This window comes from Hyperolius riggenbachi, chromosome 4 (assembly GCF_040937935.1).
Source record: "Hyperolius riggenbachi isolate aHypRig1 chromosome 4, aHypRig1.pri, whole genome shotgun sequence".
Classification (NCBI taxonomy): domain Eukaryota; kingdom Metazoa; phylum Chordata; class Amphibia; order Anura; family Hyperoliidae; genus Hyperolius; species Hyperolius riggenbachi.
In genome coordinates this window covers 281856613-281882048 of record NC_090649.1, presented here as the reverse complement: position 1 = coordinate 281882048, position 25436 = coordinate 281856613, and the positions used below count along the sequence as shown (strand labels likewise).

General features: G+C 46.8%; 1 protein-coding gene across 2 annotated transcripts in view; it reads right to left on the bottom strand.

The window, feature by feature from the left end:
* The window catches only part of DSE (dermatan sulfate epimerase), a 92929-nt gene that overhangs the window by 44223 nt on the left and 23270 nt on the right, over positions 1-25436 (bottom strand). Inside the window, exons 2-3 of one of the 2 annotated variants that reach the window (XM_068231334.1) lie at positions 14265-14730; positions 4846-5099 (exon numbers count right to left, since the gene is read on the bottom strand). In XM_068231334.1, the coding sequence (XP_068087435.1) occupies positions 4846-5099; positions 14265-14677 (667 nt within the window). In that variant the 5' untranslated portion in view covers positions 14678-14730. Of the gene's footprint in view, positions 1-4845; positions 5100-14264; positions 14731-25436 lie in introns of those variants that run through there. The other variant, XM_068231335.1, reaches the window with a different exon arrangement.

Genomic DNA, 25436 nt, shown 5'->3' with positions numbered 1-25436 from the left:
CATACGTTTTTTTCACAGAAGCCAATGTAATTGATAGCAAAAACACACACAGTGCTGAACTGCTGTTTTTTCTGCATACGGCTGAGTGGATCAGGTAGCTTCTAAAATCGCCGCTCCCCGCCGTCCGCAAAGGCCCACTTTTACTTTCGTGACCTCTGGGTCATGACGCAGGAATGAGAGGTTCATTCAGGGAGGAGGGGAGCACAGGGGGCGTGGCCAGGGAGAGAGAGAGGCCCAGTGGCAGCTCTGGAAACCCTGCAGGAACGCCCCTGGTGTTTTGAACAGAGAATACCTCTCCAACATGTTTACCTCTGTGATAGCGACAAATATTGTCGCAAATCTCAGGGGGGCTATAGCACGGCGGTGGGAGGGCAGAGAGCGGTGGTGTGGGGACACAGAGGCATGTCATGAGGCAGAGAACATGCCTCTGTGTCTCATCTGCTACCCAAAAAAACACCTCAGGTTCTCTTTAACACTGGTTCTCAGTTTTCCTATACTGAAAATGCACATTGAATTTTCCACTGTATGCTGAAAAGTTGATGCTTTTTTTAAACTGATCAGTTGTTCCATAGCAGTGCATTGTGGAAAAGCTTTTATTTATTTAGTTATTGTATTTATAAAGCGTCAACATATTACGCAGTGCTTTCAGGTTTTCAGTGTACAGTACAGTGTGAAAGTGGCCATAGGGAAACATGGACATTACTTTCACCTGGGCTGCACATCAGTTGTCCGTTCAGTTATAACTGACAGCAACTGATTCAGTGTAAGCATTCCACACTATCTTGTAACATGACAAAAAGTACTTGAAAGCAGGGCCGTGCAGAGGGTCCTTAAGTGGGGGGTGCCCAAATTTAAAAAAGGGGCCTGGCAATGCCTTCCCCCGCATGCCCCCCCCCCCCACCTCGTTTTTGGCTAGGGGGTATTGATTGTCATGCTGCTGAATGCAGATGCTTGGTGCCATGTGGGTTCTGGGTGTGAGTACAGAGTGTCATGTGGGTTCTGGCTATGGTTGGGTATCGAGTGCCATGCGGGTGTTGATTGAAAGTACTTAGTGCCATGTGAGTTCTGGGTGTAAGTACTGAGTGTCATGTGGGTTCTGGCTATGATTGGGTATCGAGTTTCATGCGGGTGTTGATTGCAAGTACTTAGTGCCATGTAAGATCTGGGTGCATGTACTGGATGTCATGTGGATGCTGGGTGCAGGTACTGGATGTGACATGGGTGTGAATACTTGTCGCCGTGCCTGTACTGGGTACTGGCTATGGGTGGGCTTTGGGCATCACATGGGTTTTGAATGCAGGTACTTTGGGTGCGGGTACGGGTTAAGTAGGTGCTTGGTGCAGATAGCGGGTGCCATGTGGAAGTTGTGTGCAGGTTGAAGTACTGGGTGCAGTTTTAGGCCTGGGTGCAGATACTTGGGGCTTGATTCCCTAACCGGTGCTAAGTGTTAGCAAGTTAGCAGTAAAGTCTGTATCAAGCTGCTTTGGGTTCCAAGGTCTAGTTTGTATTGGGTGTATATTTGCAGTGGGTGCTATGCAGTATTGAGTGCTGAATGAGTAGCAGATGGTGATAAACAATAGTGGGTGCCATGTGAGTGCTAATTGGTACAGGGAGCCATGTGAGTGTTGGACATGAGTGAGTAGGGAGTGCCATGTGTGGTCTGGATGTGTGCCATGGGAGAGTACTGAGTCTTATATGGGTTCGGACCAAGGATGGGTACTGGGTGCTATTTGGGTGCTGGCCATGGATGGGAACTAGCCTAGGTGCATGTAATGGCTTTGGAACTTGGTGACATGTGAGTACTGTGCCATGTGGGTGTTAATTATGGGGGTATGTGGGTCTTAGGTGCAAATACTGAGTGCCAAGTGGGTACTGGGAGTGAGTACATGGTGACATATGGGTGATGGGTGCTGGCTAGTGGGGTATTTGTTGTCATGTGGGTGCTAAAGGCAGATGCTGGGTGCCATGTGGGTTCTGGGTGCTGGCACAGGGTGTCATGTGGATTCTGGCTGTATGGGTGGGTATCAACCATCATGTAAGTGTTGATTGCAGGTACTCAGTCCCTTGTGAGTTCTGGGTGCAAGTACTGGATGTCATATGTGAGTGCTTGGTGTGGGTGCTGGGCACCAAGTGGAGGCTTAGTGCAACTGGAACTACTGCAGATGAAACATGTGGGTGTTGGGTGCAGGTACTGGGTATCACATAGGTGCAAATACTTGGTGCCATGCCTGGGTGCTAGCTATGGTTGGGCATTGTCATGTGGGTTCTGAGTGCAGGTACTTTGGGTGCGAGTACTAGTTATGTGGGTCCAGATAGTCTGTGCCATGTGGAGGCTGTGTGCAGGTGTGAGTAATGGGTGCCATGTTGGGGCTGGGGCTGGGTGCAAGTACTGTGCCATGTAGGTGTGAGTACTGGGTGCCAGCTATAGGGTGAAGGGGTGCAGGTATTGGGTGTCATGTGGCTGTTTGATGCAAGTACTCAGTGCCATATTGAGGCCGGATGTGAGTATTGGGTGGAGGGTGCTCGGTGCAAGTACTGGGTGCTTGCAATAGTGGGGGTTACTGGTTGAGTGTAATGTATGTGGGAGCTGAATATATGGTGGGATTGTTGTGGGTGCAAGGGGTGGGAGATCACTGTGGGTACTGCTATGAATGGCATAGCTGCTGCTAGGGGAGGTAGAGGTCAGTGTGGTTGCTGGGGGAAGGGTAGGTCACTGTAGGTGCTGGGGGGAGAAGTAACTGTGGGTGCTGTGGAAGGTAGAGGTCAGTATGGGTGCTGGAGGAAAGGGAGGTCACTGTGGGTCCTTTGGGGGAGATCACTGTGGGTCTTGGGAGGTAGAGGTCATTGTGGGTGCTGGAGGAAGGGGAGGTCACTTTGGGTGCTGCTATGAACGGCATAGTTGCTGCTAAGGGAGGTAGAGGTCAGTGTGGGTGCTGGGGGAAGGGTAGGCTACTGTGGGTGCTGTGGAAGGAAGAGATCAGTATGGGTGCTGGAGGAAGGGGAGGTCACTGTGGGTGCTGGAAGAAGTCAGAGTGGTTACTGGAGGAAGGAGTGGATGCTGGGTGTTGGAAAAGGCCACTGTGGGAGCTGGCAATGGGAGAGGTCACTGTAGGTGCTGCTTTTGGGATGGAATGTCCCTGTGGGTGCTGCAGGGGACAGGAGGGTAGCCACTGGGGGAGGGAAAAATCTTTGTGGGTGCTAGGGGAGGGATAGGTCAGTGTGGGTGCTGGGGTAGGCAGGATCACTGCTGGAGCTGGAGAGGGAGAGGTCACTGTGGGTGCTAGGTGGAGGGAGAGGTCACTGTGGGTGCTGGGGGAGGGAGAGGTCACTGTGGGTGCTAGGTGGAGGGAGAGGTCACTGTGGGTGGTGGGGGAGGGAGAGGTCACTGTGGGTGCTAGGTGGAGGAAGAAGTCACTGTGGGTGCTGGGGAGGGAGAGGTCACTGTGGGTGCTAGATGGAGGGAAAGGTCACTGTGGGTGCTGGGTAGGGGAGATGTCACTGTGGGTACTGGGGAGGGAGAGGTCAGAATGGGTCCTAGGTGGTGGGAGAGGTCACTGTGATTGCTAAGTGAAGGGAGATGTTACTGTGGGTACTGGGGAGGGAGAGGTCAGTATGGGTCCTAGGTGGAGGGAGAGGTCACTGGGTACTAGGTGGAGGGAGAGGTCACTATGGGCACTGGGGAGAGAGAGGCCAATATGGGTCCTAGGTGGAGGGAGAGGTCACTGGGTCCTAGGTGGAGGGAGAGGTCACTGTAAGTGCTAGGGGAGGGAGTAGTCACTGGGTGCTAGGTGGAGGAAGAGGTCACTATGGGTACTGAGGGTGGAGAGGTCAATATGGGTACTAGGTGGAGGGAGAGGTCACTATGGGTACTGGGGGAGGGAGAGGTCAGTATGGGTCCTAGGTGGAGGGAGAGGTCACTGTGATTGCTAGGTGAAGGGAGATGTCACTGTGGGTACTGGCGAGGGAGAGGTCAGTATGGGTCTAGGTGGAGGGAGAGGTCACTGGGTACTAGGTGGAGGGAGTGGTCACTATGGGTACTGGGGAGGGAGAGGTCAATATGGGTCCTAGGTAGAGGGAGAGGTCACTGGGTACTAGGTGGAGGGAGAGGTCACTATGGGTCCTAGGTGGAGGGAGAGGTCACTGTGACTGGGGGAGGGAGTGGTCACTGGGTACTAGGTGGAGGGAGAGGTCACTATGGGTGCTGGGGGAGGGAGAGGTCAGTATGGGTCCTAGGTGGAGGGAAAGGTCAGTATGCCACACTAGGATTTCTGTCTGGGCCTCTTCACTTTGAAAGTGTCCCAGGCGGGGGCGGAGCTTCCCGCGGGTGGGCGGGGCTTATCGCGACCGGGGGCGGAGCTTATTTTGCACGCGAGTGGGGCTTTTTTTTGAAGATTTTGAAAAGGGGGGTGCCTGGGCACCCAGAGCACCCCCCTGTGCACGTGCCTGCTTGAAAGGATGTTGCCTTTGATGTGGGATTTGAGCCCTGCGACAAAAGTGTTGAATCCCAGCTAAAGGCAGTACGTAAAACAGTGCGGAGTCTTTGGGCAAGGCTCTCTAATGATCCTGTAGTGGCTGCAGCTCTGGCGCTTTAATTCCGCCAGGAGAAAAGCGCAATATAAATGTTCTGTGTCTTGTCTTGTCTAGTACAGGTAACAAAAATGAAGCAATTCTAAATATAAATTTACAAATATAAACATTTATTTTGGAAAAGAAATATGTTCAGGTGTTACCTCCTAATACGTTCTGTCTTGAACAGTATACATGGTGTTAACTGTAAGTGTTATATGTTACACCCAAAGTACATTTTAACAGTTTTAATGCCCCATTTTAGTTTAATTCCCTCACCTTGATTCATCATAACCAAACTTCCTGTTAACAGTGCTACACAGTTGGTGGGTTGATGGTTGTGGAGATACTGAAATCCCCAGCCTCTCCTGTAAGAGGTTTCATACATGTATCCTGAGGCATTGGCAATGACTTCAAGAAACTTCTCCTTCTGGTGTTTTGAAAAGGAGTAGTACAGAAAGTCATACGCTGTGGCGAAGCCCACAAGAGAGTGTGCCAGTGGGACCTCATCCCAAGGAGCATCTTTCACTAACCTAGAAAGACAAGATAATAAGGATAAGTAAAATGTTCTGCCTTTCCAACTCACCATGTTTATACCGTATATATAAAGACAATGTTCTGTCCAAGCTGTGGAGCACCTGGCTAATTTTGATGGGCACCCGGCTGTCATTGGCTTGTCCTCCTTACCCTCCTCCTATGCTGTAAGCAGAGTCACACTGGCCCTGCATTTCCCCCTCCCACCCCACCCAGCTACTTTTTCATGCCACCCAGCTGGAAAAAACACACGTGAGGTGGTGCAAACATGGTCAGGCTTTTTATATAAAGTCTTTTAAATAGAGTTTGCAACTATGGCTTGGATTATACTGGGCGACAATTAGGATCACCAAAATATTTCTAACATGCATGCAATGACTTTCACCACAGTCACTAGCTTATAAACCATCCAGCCAACCTCACTATAGACTGATAGTGCCCAGTCAAGGCTCTGTCCTCCTGGCGAACGTACAATCCTTCCCTAACAAAATAGACGAACTACGCCTCCTCTGCGACAGGAGAGACCTTGGCTGTCATACTCCGGCCCTCTGCTTCACGGAAACATGGCTACAGGAGGTCATCCCCGATAACGCCCTCCTTCTCCCGGGTTTCAGCATCATCCGGGCAGATCGGGACCCTGTCCTCTCAGGGAAGAAAAGAGGAGGAGGCATCTGCTTCTACATCAGCTCCTCATGGTGCCCCACCTCGACAGGAAGTGTTCTCCGGACCTGGAACTACTACTAATTAACTGCAGACCGCCATATTCACCATGAGAGTTCTCCTCTTATGTGTTTGCTGGCGTGTACATCCCCCCTGATGCTGACGTCAAATCTGCCCTACTGACCCTAAGCAAGACCATCTCGCAGTGGGAGACGTCCCTTCCAGACTCACTGTTCATCGTGGCGGGCGATTTCAACAGGGCCCACCTGTGCCTGGAGATGCCACCCTATCACCAACATGTAGCTTGCCCTACCAGGGGCCCGAACACCCTAGACCACTGCTACACGGCACTGAAGCATGCATACAAAGCGGCTCCATGGGCAGCCCTGGGTTCCTCTGATCACTGTCTCATCCACCTTATCCCTACCTACAGGAGGCGCCTAGAATCAGCTAAACCGACTGTTAAGTCTACAAAGGTGTGGTCAAATGAGGCCAAACTGGAACTTCAAGCCTGCTTTGAATGCACCGACTGGAAGTCCCTGGAAGCATCAGACCTGGATGAATGGACAGATAACGTCGCCTCATACATCAGTTTCTGCGAAGACTCGTGTGTACCAGCGAAATCCTTCAAAGTGTACCCGAACAATAAGCCGTGGTTCACCGACAAGCTACGGAAACTGCGGAGTCAAAAGGAGGCTGCACACAAGTCCGGCAATCAGGAGGACTGTAGGAAGGCAAGAAACGACCTTTAGCGGGAGCTCGGAGCGGCCAAGAAGGAGTATTCCGAGAAAATTAAACTTAACCTGCGCTCAAATGACTCTCGCGCGGTATGGAAGAGGCTGAAGGCCGCCACAAACTAGAAGCCCCAACCTCAGCAGGCAACACCCAGCCCGACACTAGCAGAAGAACTCAGCAGATTCTACTGCAGGTTCGAGAATCAGGGAGAACAGGAGGAGAACCATGTACCAGCTACCCCACCTCCATGCCCTGCTGACAACACCCTGAGACTACCCTCTCCCATGGTGGTGAGCGAAGCCGAAGTCCTGCGCCTCCTATCAACCCTAAGCGCCAGAAAAGCCCCCGGCCCCGACGGAGTATCTCCAGCTTGCCTGAAATTCTGCTGTAGGCAGCTTGCTCCCATCCTCTCCGCTATCTTCACCAGGTCCCTGGGGGAAGGCAAGGTCCCTGCGTGCTTCAAGAGGTCTACCATCATACCTGTACCTAAGAAACAAGGGATCACCGAACTTAACAATTTTAGACCCGTGGCCCTGACATCCATCATCATGAAAACCATGGAGCGCGCGGTCTTGGCCTACCTCAAGCTCTCAACTTCGCCCCTCCTAGACCCCTTCCAGTTTCCATACAGAGCAAACAGGTCCACTGATGATGCGATCAATATCTGCCTAGAGCTCATCAACGACCACCTTGATAGGCCAGACACGTATGCTAGAATACTACTCCTGGATTTCAGCTCGGCCTTTAACACCATCTGCCCACGCATTCTCCAACGGGACCTAGCTGCACTCGGAGTCCACCAAAGCCTACAACTTTGGATCACAGATTTTCTTTCCAATAGGTCCCAAGTTGTCAGACTGGGTGATATCCACTCTCAAGCTGCGGCCACGAACACTGGAGCACCTCAAGGCTGCGTACTGTCACCACTGCTGTTCTCCCTCTACACGAACAATTGCAGGTCTGAGGCAGGCTCCGTCAAGGTCATCAAGTTCGCTGATGACACCACCATCGTTGGCCTTGTCACCAAGGATAATGTCCAGGAGTACAGCTAGCAGGTGGAGAGAATTTGCAACTGGAGCAAGGAGAACAGGCTGGTGCTAAACACCGCAAAGACCGTCGAGTTAATCATTGACTTCAGGAAGGCTGCTCCCCCCCCCCCCCCACCTCCAATTTACATTGGCGGCAATGAGGTAACCAGAGTACCCTGCGCCCGGCTTCTGGGTACTACCATCTCTAGTGGCCTCTGGAAGCTGGAAGCCCAACATCACTGCCACTCAACGCAAAGCCCAACAGAGACTCTTCTTCCTACGCCAGCTGAGGAAGTTCGGCATGACTCAAGAAATTTTAACTAGATTTTACTCCGCCACCATTGAGTCGATCCTCTGCTCTTCCATCTTGGTGTGGTATACTGGCGCCACCGTCAATGATAGAGACAAACTACAGAGGGTCATCAGGTCAGCAGAGAGGATCATTGGGTGCCCCCTCCCCTCACTTTCCCTACTGTACAACAAAAGACTAAAAACCAGGGCATTGAGGATTGCAAACGACCCCTCACACCCAGGCCACCACTATTTCAACATTCTGCCCTTGGGACGGAGGCTACGAGCCATCCCCACAAAAACCACGAGACACAGGAACTCGTTCTTCCCCTCGGCGGTCAGCCTCCTAAACTCCCTCCACATTCTACTATCAAAGCAAGCCCCAACGAGCGGCGAGGCTGGCGGCGCTACGGCTGACCAGCCGACCAACACACAAGACTAACTATTAGACATCCCAGTGACACACTGGGACTGTAATGTGTTCCACAATGTATTGTTAACTGACACCTGATGTGTATTCTGTCTCTTTCTATGTACTCTTCCTGAGCTATTTGTATTGTGCCAAAAACAATTCCGGGCATGACCCCTCATGCTTGGCGAAATAAAAATGATTCTGATTCTGACACATCTTCACTACCTAATGGCAGAAAATAGCATATGAATAATCAAGTAAAGAGCCTGGGGGCGTGGTGTGCCCAACCATCAAGTAAACAGAAAAACAAAGAACAACCAGCAGGAAATACCACATGGGGAGGGGGGGGGGGGGGGGGAAATGCCTCTAATTGATTTGTGAAATTGCAACAAGGTATCTTAAGGCACTTGTCCCCCCAGTGCCAATAATACTAATATATCTTCCAACACAAAATTATGTTTCAAAATATCAAAAATCCTTTATTAGAAAATTCTAAAAGACATCTGTGGCAATTGCTGGCGGCTGCGATTTGGCCGTTTGAGAACTGTGCTTTGTAACGGATGGATGTTTGGTTATAAAGTTTGAACTAGTCTGGCTGCGATTGGGCCATCGATGGAGGTTCCAATAATTGCTTTGTGCAGAGGAAGGGTTTAGAACCCAATCAAAAGGTCACCTTCCTGTGGGATCTATACTAGATATTCCTCCAAAAGGATCTTGGCTGGTGCTTTTGTGAAAATTCACTGTTTATAGTGAACCATAGAGACAGGAACTGATATACTTCACTTGTTTTTTGTCAACCAATGTTTTCCATTGTGGAACTGTTTCTGAACAGATATTGGACTTCCCCTTCACTTGCTGGGGACGCCCAGCCTAGATAGGGACAGGGAGTACAGGCACAGGCGTTCAATCCATCCCCGGGGTACCTTAGCAAACTCTATGGGGGCTTTTTTGGGGGGGGGGGAGGGGTTGGTTTTAAGGGGTGGTATATGGGTGGTTGTGGGGAATATTTGCTCGTCGAGATAAGTAATATTGTATATGTCTTTTAGAATTTTCTATCAAAGGATTTTTGATATTTTGAAACATCAGTGGCGTCCCTACCATAGGGCGGCAAGGGGCGCCCCGCACCGGGTGTCGGTCGCCCCAGGGGGTGTCATCAATCAAGGCCTCCCACAGAGGCCTGTGCACTGTGTGCAGGACAGGAGGGGGAAGCAGCACGGAAAGGAGGGGTGGCGGGGAAAGCAGCGGGGAGGGGGGCCGGACACCCCACCTCCCTCACCTGGGTCCCCTCCTTCTGGCGCTTCCCCCTCCTAATTAGTAGCAGCGGGCAGCAGCGGGCAAGAGGACTTACTCACCTCCTTCCTGCGTTCCAGGCGATGGCACATAGCGTCATCGTCACGTGACGCTGGTCTCCGCCTTCTCCACCGCTCACTGTGCTTCCTGATTGGCGGAAGCACAGTGAGTGACAGAGAAGTCGGAGACCAGCGTCGCGTGTGGATGACGCTATGCGCCATCGCCAGGAGCAGGAGAGTAAGTCTTCTTCGCCGCTCCTGCCCGCTGCTGCTTATTAGGGGGGGAAAGCGCCAGAAGGAGGGGACACAGGTCAGGGAGGTGGGGGGTCCGGCCCCCCTCCCCGCCACCCCTCCTTCGAGGCTTTCCTCATACTGGGGGCAACTATACTAGCTATTCTGGGGGAAACTGTACTAGCTATACTGGGGGCAACTAAACTAGCTATACTGGGGGCAACTAAACTAGCTATACTGGGGGCAACTAAACTAGCTATACTGGGGGCAACTAAACTAGCTATACTGGGGGCAGCTATACTGGGGGCAACTAAACTAGCTATACTGGGGGCAAGTAAACTAGCTATACTGGGGGCAGCTATACTGGGGGCAACTAAACTAGCTATACTGGGGACAACTATACCAGCTATACTGGGGGCAACTAAACTAGCTATACTGGGGGCAACTATACCAGCTATACTGGGGGCAGCTATACTAGCTATACTGGGGGCAACTAAACTAGCTATACTGGGGGCAACTATACCAGCTATACTGGGGGCAGCTATACCAGCTATACTGGGGGCAACTATACCAGCTATACTGGGGGCAGCTATACCAGCTATACTGGGGGCAGCTATACCAGCTATACTGGGGGCAGCTATACTAGCTATACTGGGGGCAACTAAACTAGCTATACTGGGGGCAACTAAACTAGCTATCCTGGGGGCAACTAAACTAGCTATACTGGGGGCAGCTATACTGGGGGCAACTAAACTAGCTATACTGGGGGCAACTAAACTAGCTATACTGGGGGCAACTAAACTAGCTATACTGGGGGCAGCTATACTGGGGGCAACTAAACTAGCTATACTGGGGGCAACTAAACTAGCTATACTGGGGGCAGCTATACTAGCTATACTGGGGGCAGCTATACTAGCTATACTGGGGGCAACTAAACTAGCTATACTGGAGGCAACTATACTGGGGGCAGCTATACTAGCGGCAGCTACACTGGGGGCAGCTATACTAGCTATACTGGGGGCAGCTATACTAGCTATACTGGGGGCAACTAAACTAGCTATACTGGGGGCAACTATACTGGGGGCAGCTATACTAGCGGCAGCTATACTAGCTATACTGGGGGCAGCTATACTAGCTATACTGGGGGCAGCTATACTAGCTATACTGGGGGCAGTTATACTAGCTATACTGGGGGCAGCTATACTAGCTATACTGGGGGCAGCTATACTAGCTATACTGGGGGCAACTAAACTAGCTATACTGGGGGCAGCTATACTAGCTATACTGGGGGCAAATATACTAGCTACTCTGGGGGCAACTAAACTAGCTATACTGGGGGCAACTAAAATAGCTATACTGGGGGCAACTAGTTTCACTGGGGGCAACTATACTAGCTCCACTGGGGGCAGCTATACTGGGGGCAACTGTACTAGCTATACTGGGGGCAACTATACTAGCTAATACTTTAAAATACAGTTAGCTCCGCCCTCATCTGGTCATGACCACGCCCATTTTTTGCCGCGAAGCACGCTGCAGGTTGTGGCCACGCCCATTTTTTTTAGGGGGGAGGGTGTCTTTTAATACCCAGCACCGGGTGCCAAATGCCCTAGGTACGCCACTGTGAAACATAATTATGTGTTGGAAGATATATTAGTATTATTGCCACTGGGTGGAAGATACCTTGTTGCAATTTCACTTCACAAAATAGCATATGTTCTACAATGATCTGCAATCCAGGAGAATCTTAAATGGACCCATATAGTCTGAGCATGGCAAATTTAGTAGCTTTGCCGACATTGTTAGCTAAATGAAAGGGAATCTGAAGTGAAAATAAACTTATGATATAATGATCTGTATGTGTAGTACTGCTAAGAAATAAAACATTATTAGCACAGATATGAGTTTTATATTGTTTCCAGTACAGAAAGAGTTAAGAAACTTCAGTTATCTATGCAAAAGAGCTTATTTGAGCTCTGCAACTTCATAAAGTCCTGGACAGCACTGTCATTTGGAGCTCTTATCTCAACTGTCTCTCATTGTTTCTTCTTTGTTTATGTTTTTTTCTGCAGAGAAACGTTCAAAGGGTCACTAGCCTGCTCTATGAAATCATTTAAAATGCTGAGTGTAATGTGGAAACTGCAATTATTAGAGAATGATGCAATGTTATAAAAAAGCTATATACATGAAAATAAAAATATAACACTATTTTCTTTGCTACTAAAGTTCTATTAATTATACGTATTACACAACCAATTCATTATATCATGAGGTGTTTTTTTTTCTTGCTTCAGTGTCACTGTAACAAACATGGTTTTGCTTGGGTATCTTCTGATGGCTACCACATATGTTTGTAAATGTTAAATCACGGATGTCTAGAGCTGCAAGTTAAAAGGATCTGAGCACCTTTTCCCCAAAATATATTAAACAAACCTCCCACCTTAAGGGAGGTTCATAAATAGAGTGGGCCATAGGGGAGGGGGTGAAAGGTATTACTTGCCTTCAGGGGCTACATTTTAGCCCCTCATCTGTATAAGCTTCTCTGTCTTCTCTCAACAGACCCGCTGCTGCTGCAGTTTGAAGAGGTTTTGCATGTTCCCAGTCACCACATTGCATGCTGTGAGATGTAGTCCTTCAATGTGAGTACATTTCCTGGCCAGGAAATGTCCTCATATCAAAGGACTACATCTCCCAGCATGCGTTGCAGCAGTAGAGGGCATGCAACACTGCTGCGGTAGTTGAAAAAAGGAGGACCTCATATAAATGGGGAGCTTGCAAACAGCCCCCTGTAAGTATGTAATGCCTGTCTATAAACAAACCTCCCCCTAGTGGCAAGTTTGTTTTATACATTTTGGAAAAAATATGCTTAACTGCCATTTGGACCGATTACACGATATGCTAAGATGAATTCACCTTTTTTTTTCTCCTTTCTGATTGGAATTTTGTGTTATAAGCAGGCCAGATTTTGTCAAGAACACTTGAAAAAGAAGCCAGCGTGGTCTCAAAATGTTTGGCATTTTGAATCATCACAATAAAAGTGTTACCATTAAGAGAGGAGGTGCCGGCTTATTCTTTATGGACTTGGTTTATGATTAGTGTCATTTACTCAGGACTTGAGCCCACTAATAAATGTATGCCTGCTTCTCTCTGCTTTTCAGCATTGTGACATTGACGCGTTGCTGAAAAGCAGACACAAATTAGTGGGCTCAAACTATATTACATGTTGGCCATACAGTATGGTGTGCGGGATAAACTTGATTGTATTTCAAAGTTCATTGATTAACATGCACTGTCTATTCTAATATGTTTACATATTTCAGAAAAAAGTAAGATAAAAAATCATAATGTGAATGAAGCCTAAAGAAAAACTTTTCATATGGCATGCTTCAAATAAATGTGACATTATCTGCATTTTGAATTAACATATTCACTACGCTGCATACTTACGTCACACACACAACATTCCTGTGCAGAGAGTAAGGGGAAAAGGGCTTCCTACAGTGTTGCTAACTCATCCCTTTAAGTACTGACATATATGAATTATACAGGGTTGGTGGCTAGTTACATTCAGTTTAGGCACTGATGTAAGTAGACCCAAATGTTCATTTGATTGAACAGCCATAGTAGCTTATTTTATACCAACCTAACATGCTAAACTAGGAGAGGGGTATGCAGAATGGGGGGGAGGTTGGGTTATGCAAGGTTAGGTCAGTTAAGCCAGGTACACACATCCAATTTGGCCAATGACTGCCCAATTTTAACACTTCCATGTACTATGAGAGCTTATTGACACAATTTGCTCATAGTATTCATAGTCTGTTGACCCTCATACTGCATGGAGGTGGTAAAATTTGTCAGTGGCCTATTAAAATTGGCGCACCGCAAGAATCCTTAGTGTTGACATCAGACACAAAGAGGCATACTTTTTGGTGCAAGATGGGCTGGTTTGAGTATTTCTGTGACTACTGATGCCCAAGGTTTTTCTTGCAGTGCAGTCTCTACAGTTCACCCAGAATGGAAAACATCCTGTATATGGTAGTTCTGCAGACTGAGACAACTTGTTTGTTAAAACACAGCCATGAATAGGCTAACTAAACTGGACAGATAATGACAGGAAATGCATAATCTGCTCTCATGACTCTCGATCTCTGCTGAGGCAGTTTGGTCAGAATTTGGTGGCAACTGCAAGAATCTGTGGACTTAACAACCTAATGTCACCAGCCTCTGGCTGTGATGTGAGCTGTGAAAGAACAGGAGATCTGCAGCAGCATGAAATAAATAATTCAGCTTCCATATGTCTCACACCTCGGGTTACTTTTAAGGCATTTTTTGACCACTCAATAAACCTAAAGTAATGGAGAGTGTAAAGAAAACTATGAAAAAAAAAATGTGCACTATACGTGTTTTTAGCCAATTTCCCCCCAAAATACATTTTTTTCATTTTATCAAGAGAAAATCAGTATTGTATCAACAACCGTAATAATTGTAGTGCATTAAAATACAATTAAAAAAAAAATCTACCAACTAGGCTGAGCTGCCATCCGTTCCATATACTCTCTTGCAAAGCCAATTGCTTCAGTGTTGTCGGGATTCAAGACACAAAACATTGCCAGAGCCCCCAAGTTGTTGCCATAAATTTCATTCCATCGGGCTGAAAAGTCTTTCGGTTCCCAAGGGGGAAGGTATTCTGTTGGGTTTGTCAGCATCGTATGCACTGCCTCATTTATACGGGAAGCAATATGATGATGGCTGCCTGTTGCTTGAGCACGGAGTTCCTCCAGTTCACCTTTGGAGAAGTATAACATGGGAAAGCCTTCATATTTTGCATTGAGGAATGGGATTTTGGCATTGGTTTCCTCCGAGTGACACACAGTAACACAAGAGAGCAGGTATATGAAGAACACACTGGGGGCCCCCCGTGTGTGTGTCTTCATTGTAGCATAAGATCTCCAGACTGTACACTCTGCCAGACCATCTTTGATACTGCCTAAAGAAAAAAATAGTAATATGAATTAAGAACATGATATACACTACATATCAACCAAAATAAAATATAAGCAATATTTACTTTGAATACTTCTGAGTACTTCCAAATATATCAACAATGGTCTTCTTGCACTAACACAGAAATCATGGACTCCTCCATATCTACTGTACACACATATTCCACAAGTTAGCTATACCTGTCTTTGGCCTTAGGGACTGTACATTTCCACATTGGCAGGCCATCTGAAAGAGTAATATAGATCACAAACTAGAGACAAATCACAAAAAGCTCATGTGCAGAAGACCTTGCCACATCTGATTTACAATCTAAAACTATGTACACACGCTAGACCAGCATCATTCTAACAAACAGGGAACAACACCCCCTGAGTACTGAAAGGAAAAAAAAATGGCACAACGACATGAAAAGACACCAATAAAAAACGGTTATCATCCATTTACACCAATCCTTTCTGGCGGATCCGTTTGGACCATAATTGGTTTCATTCAGTTGAAAATGTGCATCGGATCCAGATAAAAATGTCTCCACTTAAAACCACATTGTAAAGCTAGCTATATACTTCCAGATCCTCAGTTTCCATTAATGATCCAATCGGTAGACCATCACACTGTGAGAGGTGAAGAACTGTAGGTAAAGAAGTTGGCAAGGGCTAGACATGTTGGGAGTTTAGTGAATGGTTAGGGTAGAAAGGTAATTGGATATGCAGTACAGAATAAATAGATGTTTAAAGACCATGTAAATGTTAAAGGTGGAGGAAAGTCTTAAAGGGCAAGGAACATCACTATATACAGGCAGCCTGAGATTGGCAGATGGTTGGTTGTGAAGACAACATTAGTACGAGGACCATATGGGACAGTTTGAGTTGTATTTGTGTTTTGAGATGGGATATATAAATAGGACGTGAATCATTGAGTGATTTGAAGACAGAACATGGACATTTTAATTTTGGGGATTTGAGTGAGAAGCAGATCAGGATTGGTGGGAATGGTGGAAAATGGATTTTGGAAGTTACAGTCTAGTCAGAAGAATATACAAGAGAATGATATTGTAATAATTGAGTTTATATATACGGTCTAATTCAAATGTAATAGTAGAGAAATGTAATGAATAGCGGAGATGCCGCCGCGTGGGCAAGCATGCCTACGGCTATCTCCGCGTTCCAGCCGGCGGCTTCTGCCGCGCAGCAACATGCTGCTGGTTCACCTGGTCCTTCTAGTGCACACAGATTGAGAGCTAGGCGAAAGGACCTTTATGCTAGCAGAAGGGGAGTCAGCTGATCATGCCGATCAGCTGACCCCAGCTATGCTCTGGATTGGCTGAGTGACTGGGGCGGCGCTATGGAGCGCTCTGGGTATATATAGGACTTGCTTGTCAGTTGCAAGTTGTCTGCTGTTGCGAATGCTTACGTGTGAGCGCTCAGACCCCAGTCAGATCTTACAGTGTGTTAGAACCAGCCGGAGCTGGGAATTCACACTTAGTCAGATTCCATTGATAGCCTTAAAAGTGTTATTGTATTAGACTAGTTCCCAGGTGTTGAAACCAAGGACTTTACACCTAAGACTAGGAGATTGCGACATTGCTATTGCTTATGTATTAGACTAGTTCCCAGGTGTTGAAACCAAGGACTTCACACCTAGATTAGGATTGTTATTTATACTGTTACCTGTTATGATCTCTGGCTTTCCTGACCACTCTCCTGCTTACTGATTCGGTACCTTTGCCTATCTGATAACCTGTTGCCGACATTGCCTGTACCCAGATACCGAATCAGTCTTCCGCCTCTGTACTTTATCTGTCCGTGTGTTGCCGACCTGGCTTGTCTGACCTTTCTGGCTGTCACCCAATCCTAGGGTGATCCGCCTTACTGTACTTTCCGTGACACTTGCTCTTCAGGTGTTCACTAGCTGCAAGGGTCACCTGCTCCTCAGGAGACCATCTTGCAGCTCAGTCAGTGGTCTCTACCCATTAGGAGTCCACTGGCTGCGGCACAGTCTGATTCGCTGTCCCTTAGGGAATCCTTGGCTGCAGCACAGTCTGATTCTCTGTCCATTAGGGAGTCTCTGGCTGCAGACAGATTATATCTCTCATTTCACCAGTTATCACACTCGCAGTCCAGTCAGTGGTCCCTGCTCCTCAGGTGTCCACTGGCTGCAGTACCATCTGATTTCCTGCTCCTCAGGGAATCCTCGACTACAGTCCTATCATATCTCTCTTTCACCCAGTTCTCTCTCCTGCAGCCCAGCCAGTGGTTCCTGCTCCTCAGGTGTCCACTGGCTGCAGTACAATCAAAGATTCCCTGCTCCTCAGGGAATTCTCGGCTGCAGTACAGTCTGTATCTCCTCCACATAAGGAGATCATCTTGCAGCACAGTCAGTGGAAACCTGCCCCTCAGGGGTCCACTGGGTGCAGTGCAGTCTGGTTCCCTGCTCTTCAGGGAATCCCTGGCTGCAGTAGTGTCTGTATCTCCCGCTTCTCGGGAGATAACTTCTCTGATTACTGTTGCACCAAACACTAAATCACATTGGGTGTCCTGTGTCTAGCTATACTAGTATTATTGGTAATTCTGCAGATCACCACATAATCAGGTATAGCATCTGTATTATTGGTGATACTGCAGATCACCAATAATCAGAAAAATACTCTGTGTTGCTGACACCGATTGTTACAAGAAACAATGGAAATTGTAGTGAAGGGAGGAGGCAGGACAATAAACACTTGTTTTACAAAGGTTACATTTTATTTATCTCTCAAGCATCAATGAAGTGACGAGTTGTCTCGAGATTCTCTTTGCTAGAGGGTATTCTGTACTGGCAGCAGGAGGAAGTGTATCAGAGCTGGAAATCAACATAGTGGGCAGCGCACAGTGGAGGCAACAAAGGTGAGTGCAGTGCGCATGTACGAAGATTCAGGTTCTGAATGGAATAAATATTCCAAACACTACAACACTAATATCAGCCTACTACGCTCTGTTAGCTTTGTAGGTAGTAATGAACCCTTTCCATCTTTGCTAGGTCCACCATTCTGGTTGACCTTTTCCATTCTGGCTATCCACATTACCCTACCTGGCTGTCTGCCTTTTCATTACTGCTGCCTTAGAAGCTGATTCTGCCTACCAAACTATCCTTTCCAATGTAACTGCCCTCCTATATGTTATAATTCATTGCTACAATAGTAAATGAATTTAAAAGTACTGGACCCAGTACTTGGTCTTGCAAAACTGCTAAGAGTTTCCTACTTTGAGTATTATCCAGTTACTACTACTCTTTGATTCTGTCTCTCATTGAGAGGTTGACTTGATAAATCCATAAGTCCTCCTCAGTGTATTACCTCCACCTATTTTTTGATCACAAGGAAGTGTGATGAGAAGCCCCTTGCCTTTAACACTGGGGAAAAAAAGGCTCAATGGATAGGTTATCCAAGTTGGTATTGTTGAGGGAGCAGAGGCCCACACTTGGTGGCTATGCCTTCCTGGCCAATATAAGCCTGCATAGTTGATGAAGGGGTTAAGGGGCTTTGAAGCAGTTTGTGTAGGGGTGTCTTCCCAAAGTGTCATTTCATGTTTGCTGTCTAATTTGCACAGGAAATTTGTGGTTTCTATTTTCCTAATCAAATTCAGTAAATTAAGCCCTCTGAGTCACTGAAGTAGTACAAGCACAGAGAACAGCTGTCCAAACTCCACTCTGCCTAGCTGCATGCTTGCTGCTATGTGACTCAAACTACTGATTTCAAAAGATCAGCGTACCGGATAGGTAACTGTCATTTTTTGGGGAGAAGATCAGCAATGGCAACTTTGTAAAGGTCTTTTGTAGAGAAGTTTATTTTTCTTTGGTCCTTTCCCACCCCCTCAATTAGAATATACAGTAAGGTCTCTATCCAGCATAGGGGGTGGGGGTGGGTGGGGACTACCTGATAATTTCTGGTTACTTGAGAGTTCAAGCAACCAGAGGCCTCCATTTAATGGTAAGCCCTCCAGAGGCCTCTCTCCCACTAATGCACAGTTACGCACAGTGGATGACCCCTACCAGAGCTCGGGGTGCCACCTCTGCACTGCTTACAGTTGCAGAATGTTGTGCTGCATCCTGCGTGTCACCAAATACAGGTCAGATAACACACATCAGAAGCCCACGGAGGATGCAGCAGGAAAGCCAGCAGCTGTAAGAAGTAAAGAAGACATGGCAAGTGTCTTCCACTGTGAAGTGCTCTGCATTAGTAAGAAAGAGGCACACAATTGTGGCCCCCAGTAAGTGTTGGGTGGTTGACACTGTTGGTTGAGTATCGGTTAACCAGGACTTTATTGTATAAGAAAACTTTCAGAGCAATGTTTCATGATAAAACGCTCCATAGAATAAGCCTCAAACACATGCTAGATGAAATTCGGCCAAGGTGACAGATAATGATACTGAGAATCTATTGTGAGTACAGTGGCCCCCGACAGCCAGAAGCTGGCTGAGAGCATTGTTCTAGCTGCTCACTCCACCCGGTGCATCTGCCCCCTCCCCCACTTCCCACATAGCAACAGAAAATGTCACTAGCCTGGAGGTTAGCGCTATGTCTCTACACCCTTGGCTCTGCAATATTCTGAACCCTGCTGAGCGACATGCTTCCTACACAGAAAATGCTTACTAACAAGCTTTGGTGATTGTGTGGTCAGCAGCAATAGATTGGAGAAGTGGGATAGGTACTTTCTTATGTATTTTCCAAAGCAGAGTCATTTGAATGTACTTCCTTTCCTCCGCAGATTTTGGCTTTGGGCTTTGTTTACCAGTCATACTGCTGAGCTGACAGCTCCAGAGTCCTGCAGTGTAGATAACTCCTTACCACTTCCTATTTATGTATCTAGACATAAAAGGTAGAGTATACTCACATCAGGTGCACATCAGGTATCAGGGTCATCTGGAAACTAGCATCCATTTTCAATTAATAAATTAAGGAATATTTTATTTTTTTTATTTTAGACACACAGGGCCCAATACAATTCAGTTTTTCTCCTAAGTTTTCTCCTAGGAGGAAAAATGAATTTCATCAGCCCCACAGTCCCCTATCCAATCAACTTTTTCACCTAAGTTTTCTACCAAGAGATATTTCATCTTATCTAAAAATACAGTGGCTTGCAAAATTATTCGGCCCCCTTAAAGTTTTCCACATTTTATCATATTACTGACACAAACATGAATCAATTTTATTGGAATTCAACGTGACAGACCAATCCAAAGTGGTGTACACGTGAGAAGTGGAACGGAAATCATACATGATTCCAAACATTTTTTTTACAAATCAATAACTGCAAAGTGGGGTGTGCGTAATTATTCAGTCCCCTTTGGTCTGAGTGCAGTCAGTTGCCCATAGACATAGAGTGCACCTGTGTGTAATCTAATGTCAGTACAAATATAGCTGCTCTGTGATGGCCCCAGAGGTTGTCGAAGAGAATATTGGGAGCAACAACACTATGGCTATCATTCATAAAGCATTTCCGCATGCGGAAATGCTAAAAACAGCTGACTTTACCGACCACTCGGCAAAGTCAGCATTCATAAAGCCTCTTTCCGCATAAAAAAATGACACTACCGAGCAGAGTGATAAATCACCGCCTTGTGCGGTGATTATCCGAACAAATGTAGCAAAATGTTCATTCATAAAGATTACCGCAAGCGGTGAGAGGTCGGAAAGTCCCGCTCCCTCTGATGTGGCGATACCAATGCAAGTGAATGGAGACACACAGACCTCCCAGGCAGCTGCAGCAGAGCGGAACACGGAGAAATGTATCAACTCAGCAACTTCCGTGTCTCCGCCTGCCTACCGCCAGCCTACCGCCTGCCTAGTTCGGGGAATCTCCGCACTGCCACCACACCTGGATGTTTTTTTATGAATTCCCACCCAGAAGTCTAAAACACCGCCAGCGGTGTTTTCCCGCACTGATTCCCCGTACCGACAGCTCCTTTATGAATGATAGCCTATGAAGTCCAAAGAGCACACCAGACAGGTGAGGGATAAAGTTATTGAGAAATTTAAAGCAGGCTTAGGCTACAAAAAGATTTCCAAAGCCTCGAACACCCCACGGAGCACTGTTCAAGCTATCATTCAGAAATAGAAGGCGTATGGCACAACTGTAAACCTACCGAGACAAGGCCGTCCACCTAAACTCACAGGCCGAATAAGGAGATCGCTGATCAGAAATGCAGTCAAGAGGCCCATGGTGACTCTGGATGAGCTGCAGAGATCTACAGCTAAGGTGGGGGAAACTGTCCAGAGGACAACTATTAGTCGTGCACTGCACAAAGTTGGCCTTTATGGAAGAGTGACAAGAAGAAAGGCATTGTTAACAGAAAAGCATAAGAAGTCCTGTTTGCAGTTTTCCACAAGCCACGTGGGGGATACCGCAAACATGTGGAAGAAGGTGCTCTGGTCAGATGAGACCAAAATGTAACTTTTTGGCCAAAATGCAAAACGCTATGTGTGGCAGAAGGATTTCAGTCTCTAGATGTGCACAGCTGGTAGAGACATACTCTAAAAGACTGGCAGCTGTAATTGCAGCAAAAGGTGGTTCTACAAAGTATTGACTCAGGGGGCCGAATAATTACGCACTCCCCACTTTGTTTACTTGCAAAAAATGTCTGGAATGATGTATGATTTTCGTTCCACTTCTCACGTGTACACCACTTTGTATTGGTCTTTCACGTGGAATTCCAATAAAATTGATTCATGTTTGTGGCAGTAATGTGACAAAATGAGGAAAACTTCAAGGTGGCCAAATACTTTTGCAAGCCACTGTAACTTTTCAGCATTTAGCAAATGAAAAAGTACTAAAAAGTGTGTAAAATAATAATAAACTCATTTAGGGGCCAATCACACTAGAAGCACTTTTCTGAGCGTTTTGTGATTGATTAGCATTTTTTAAAATCACTCCCATTCACTTTCATTAAAATCGCGGTAAAAATCATGGAAAAGTCGCGATAGCGTACGCGAAAATCACGGCGATTTTTACCACGATGAAAGTGAATGGGAGTAATTTTAAAAACCGCTAAGCAATCGCAAAACACTCAGAAAAGCTCTTCTAGTGTGAATGTGCCCTTAGTACATTTTATTGCATGCTGGGAGCTTTAAATGTATTTTTATGAGGTTTGGAAATTATTCCTTGGAGAAAACTCAGGAGAAAAGTTAATAGGATATGGCTCACAGAGCTCTATTCAATTCACTTTTTCTCCTAAGTTTTCACCTAGGTGTTAGTTTCACATCTTATAAAAAAATGCATTTTAAAGGGACCCTGAACTGTCAATAAAAATGAAACTGGTACTTACCTGGGGCTTCTTCTAGGCCACCGTAGGCTGCAAGGTCCCCCACCGTCCTCCTGGCTCCTCTCCCTGTCCTGCTGGCGGCTCAGTTACCGGCGACTTTCGGGATGAAGGTCGGCAGTACACTTTCTGGATGGGCATGCTACGCGTCATTACGTCGGCCGCTACGCATGATCATACCGGCGTGACAGTCTTGCGCATGTATAGTTCAGAGTTAGAAGGAGAGAGCGCTAACCACTACACCACTGTGCTGCCCACTACACCACCGCGCTGCCTCATATAAGTAGTATAGTAATAGTCCCATCTGTTAGAAGGTCAACCTTACGTGATGTCTGGTTTTATGTTAAAATCCCAAATAACAGGGGACAATAACAAATTTTGTCCCCTTTTGTTAGGTTACAACAATAAAGAGAACCTGAGGTGCGTTTTAAGAATGCAATTTGGACACAGAGGCTGGGTCTGCATATTATCCCCAGCCTCTGTGTCTGTACTATGTCCCACCAGGCCCCCTGCGCTCTGCTGTCCCCCAGCAAAAAAAACCTGCTGTGCTAGCGACATGCAGCTTGTCGCTAACAGGCTGTTTACCTTTGTGCTGCCTGTCATCGCTGCTCCCCCGCCTCCTCCTTAGCGCTGCTCCCCACCTGTGTCCCTTCCATCCCCGTCTCCGTAAGCTGATTGGAGGGAAGGGACACAGACGGGGAGCCATGATATAGAGGAGGCAGGGGAGCGGTGGTGACAGGCAGCACAAAGGTAAACAGCCTGCTAGCGACAAGCTGCATGTCACTAGCACTGCGTTTTTTTTCTGGGGAACAGCAGAGCGCGGGGGGGGCTGGTGGGACATAGTACAGACATAGAGGCTGGTGATAGTATGCAGAACCAGCCTCTGTGTCCTAATTGCATTCTTAAAACCCACCTCAGTTCTCTTTAAATGCTCTTTGTCACAGGGGAAGAGAAATACACTGATTTGTAGAGGATCAGCTAATCGCATACGAGAGCTGGGGGATTAAAGAACATAATACAGAGTAAGAGAATTTACTCTGTACTGTGCTCTTTGATCTGTAATAGAAAAGCTCTTTCATACCTTCTATGAGGCAGTGGTGTCATGGAGCACAGCTCATGGACCTGGACGCTATAGATAAGCAGCTGGGCTCCATTCCATGAGCGGAGCTTCTTTCACTGAAGACCCAGTAGATGAATAGCTGTTCCCCAAGCAGCTATGTCTCTCTTAAGGTGGACAAAGTACAAGAGTGGGACCGCACAAGCCTTTAAAGTTCAGTTACTTTTATTAATGCAAAAGAGTCCCATAAATGCTGTAAAGCAGACAGCTTTTTGAAGACACACAGGTCCTCTTTATCTGTGCAACAGATGATACAGAGCACCATAACCTCTGTGATATAAATACAAATCAAATGTGGGAAAGACACAAGGGGTGGGGCATCCCATTCTGCCACAGCTGTTTGCTTTACAGCATCTATGACTCTTTTGCATTAACCAAAGTCATTGAACTGGATTCACAGTGGTCAGTTACATAACACACGCATTATAATGACTGTGAACTGCAATGGAGACTTCACATAGACTTTAATACAAAGCCTGAATGTAGCGAGTTAGAATAATGTGATGCAATACCATGAACAGCAGGCCCATAGGTTTGTATAGGCAGTGAGTTTGTATATTGTACTTCTAAATAAATACATCTGAAAATTTCAAAAACCCAGTCTGACAAGTAGATGTGTAAGATTGCAACTACAGCAAACCACCTGCTGGGAATGGAAACTTTCAATTAACCATAACATCAGCACTCTCCCAGCCAAAAGGTTTTGACTGCAACATCAGCAGACATTCCTCTACAATCTATACTAGTTGTGCGCAGGGGCAGAATCTTCATCCATCGTTGTTCATTTTGGATAATTTTCTTTCTTTACCCCCTACAGGGGATGGAAGTGGATCCACAATAAATAGGAACAAAAGGGGAAAGATGGAGATTCTGTCTGTGTGCACAACTCTAGTCTGTAGGATGCTTGTAGAAGGAAGCTTAGCTAAAGGTGCTTGCCTACCTACCATCTGCAGACTGAACTTGGAGGTCTAATGCCACCTTAGGCCTCGTTCAGGCTATATGCGCTGCTGTGTGCATTTCGGGAGCACACATAGGCCCATATGCAATTCACTTTTTCACCTGTGTTTTCTCCTAGGTGATATTTTTAAACTTGTCAACAAAATGCCTTTTAAGCCCCCAGAAGGCAAGAAAATTATTAAAATAGTTTTGATAGTACTTTTTCACCAACTTTTTGGTCCTTTTTTAGTTGAAAAGTACTGGAAAGTGATTTAAAATCAAAGATGAAAAATTATCTCCTAGGTGAAAACTAAGGTGAAAAAGAGAATTGCATATGGCCCATAGTGTGCAACACGCAAGAACATCAGAATTGAATAGACAGCACGTCTGCCGGTCATAATATATGCTCTGTGCAGCAGTGAGATCTCTCAGCCAAGCGCATCGCTGACCCATTCAGTGTAGTGAATGGGATTAGCAGTGCAGCGCAAAGTGGCGCAGATGGCCATTCTACGTTAGCAATGTGAACGAGGCATTAACCTCTGCTGATATAAGGGCCATCTTCCGCTGTTAAATGCTCCCTCTCCAATACTATTTACCGGGTGTCGGCTGCCTTATCCTGCTATTTATTGGGTGCTGGTGGCACCCAAATGACCCCCTCGGTGCCGCTATAGCTGCAATTAACATTGGGGTCTATGTGGCAGCCATTTTTACTAGTTGCCCCTAGGTTACCTTTGGGCAACCCAACACCTCTGCATTTGATGTGCACAACATTCTTAGCGGATTCACGAGAGATCTGCAGGGAATCAAGAGTGCTAATCCTGGCTAAATTATGTAAAGAGCCCCAATTTAAAAATGTATTAATATAGTGTTACTATATTGGGTACTTTTCCGTTAGCCAGGCGCATCCGGCAGGTGGTGCTAATTACATTAATAGTTCACGTAACAAAAGTGTTAATGTAACCGATTGTATTGTGTTTTTACTGGCCGTCTCGTTGCGGCCAAATGTATTGTAAAGAGTGAGTTCATTGAATTAAAATGAAGCCGGCAGCAATGTAAAAGATGAAGCCGCCGGGTTCGGCTCTCGCTCTCCTCCCCCTTTGCCCTCTCTCTCTTCCTATACAATACTGGCAGCCGACGGCAATATAACAGATGAACCTGCTGGCTTCGGCTCACGCTCTCCTCCCCCTTGCCCTCTCTCTCTCCTATACAATACTGGCAGCCGGCGGCAATATAACAGATGAACCTGCTGGCTTCGGCTCTCGCTCTCCTCCCCCTTGCCCTCTCTCTCTCCTATACAATACTGGCAGCCGGCGGCAATATAACAGATGAACCTGCTGGCTTCG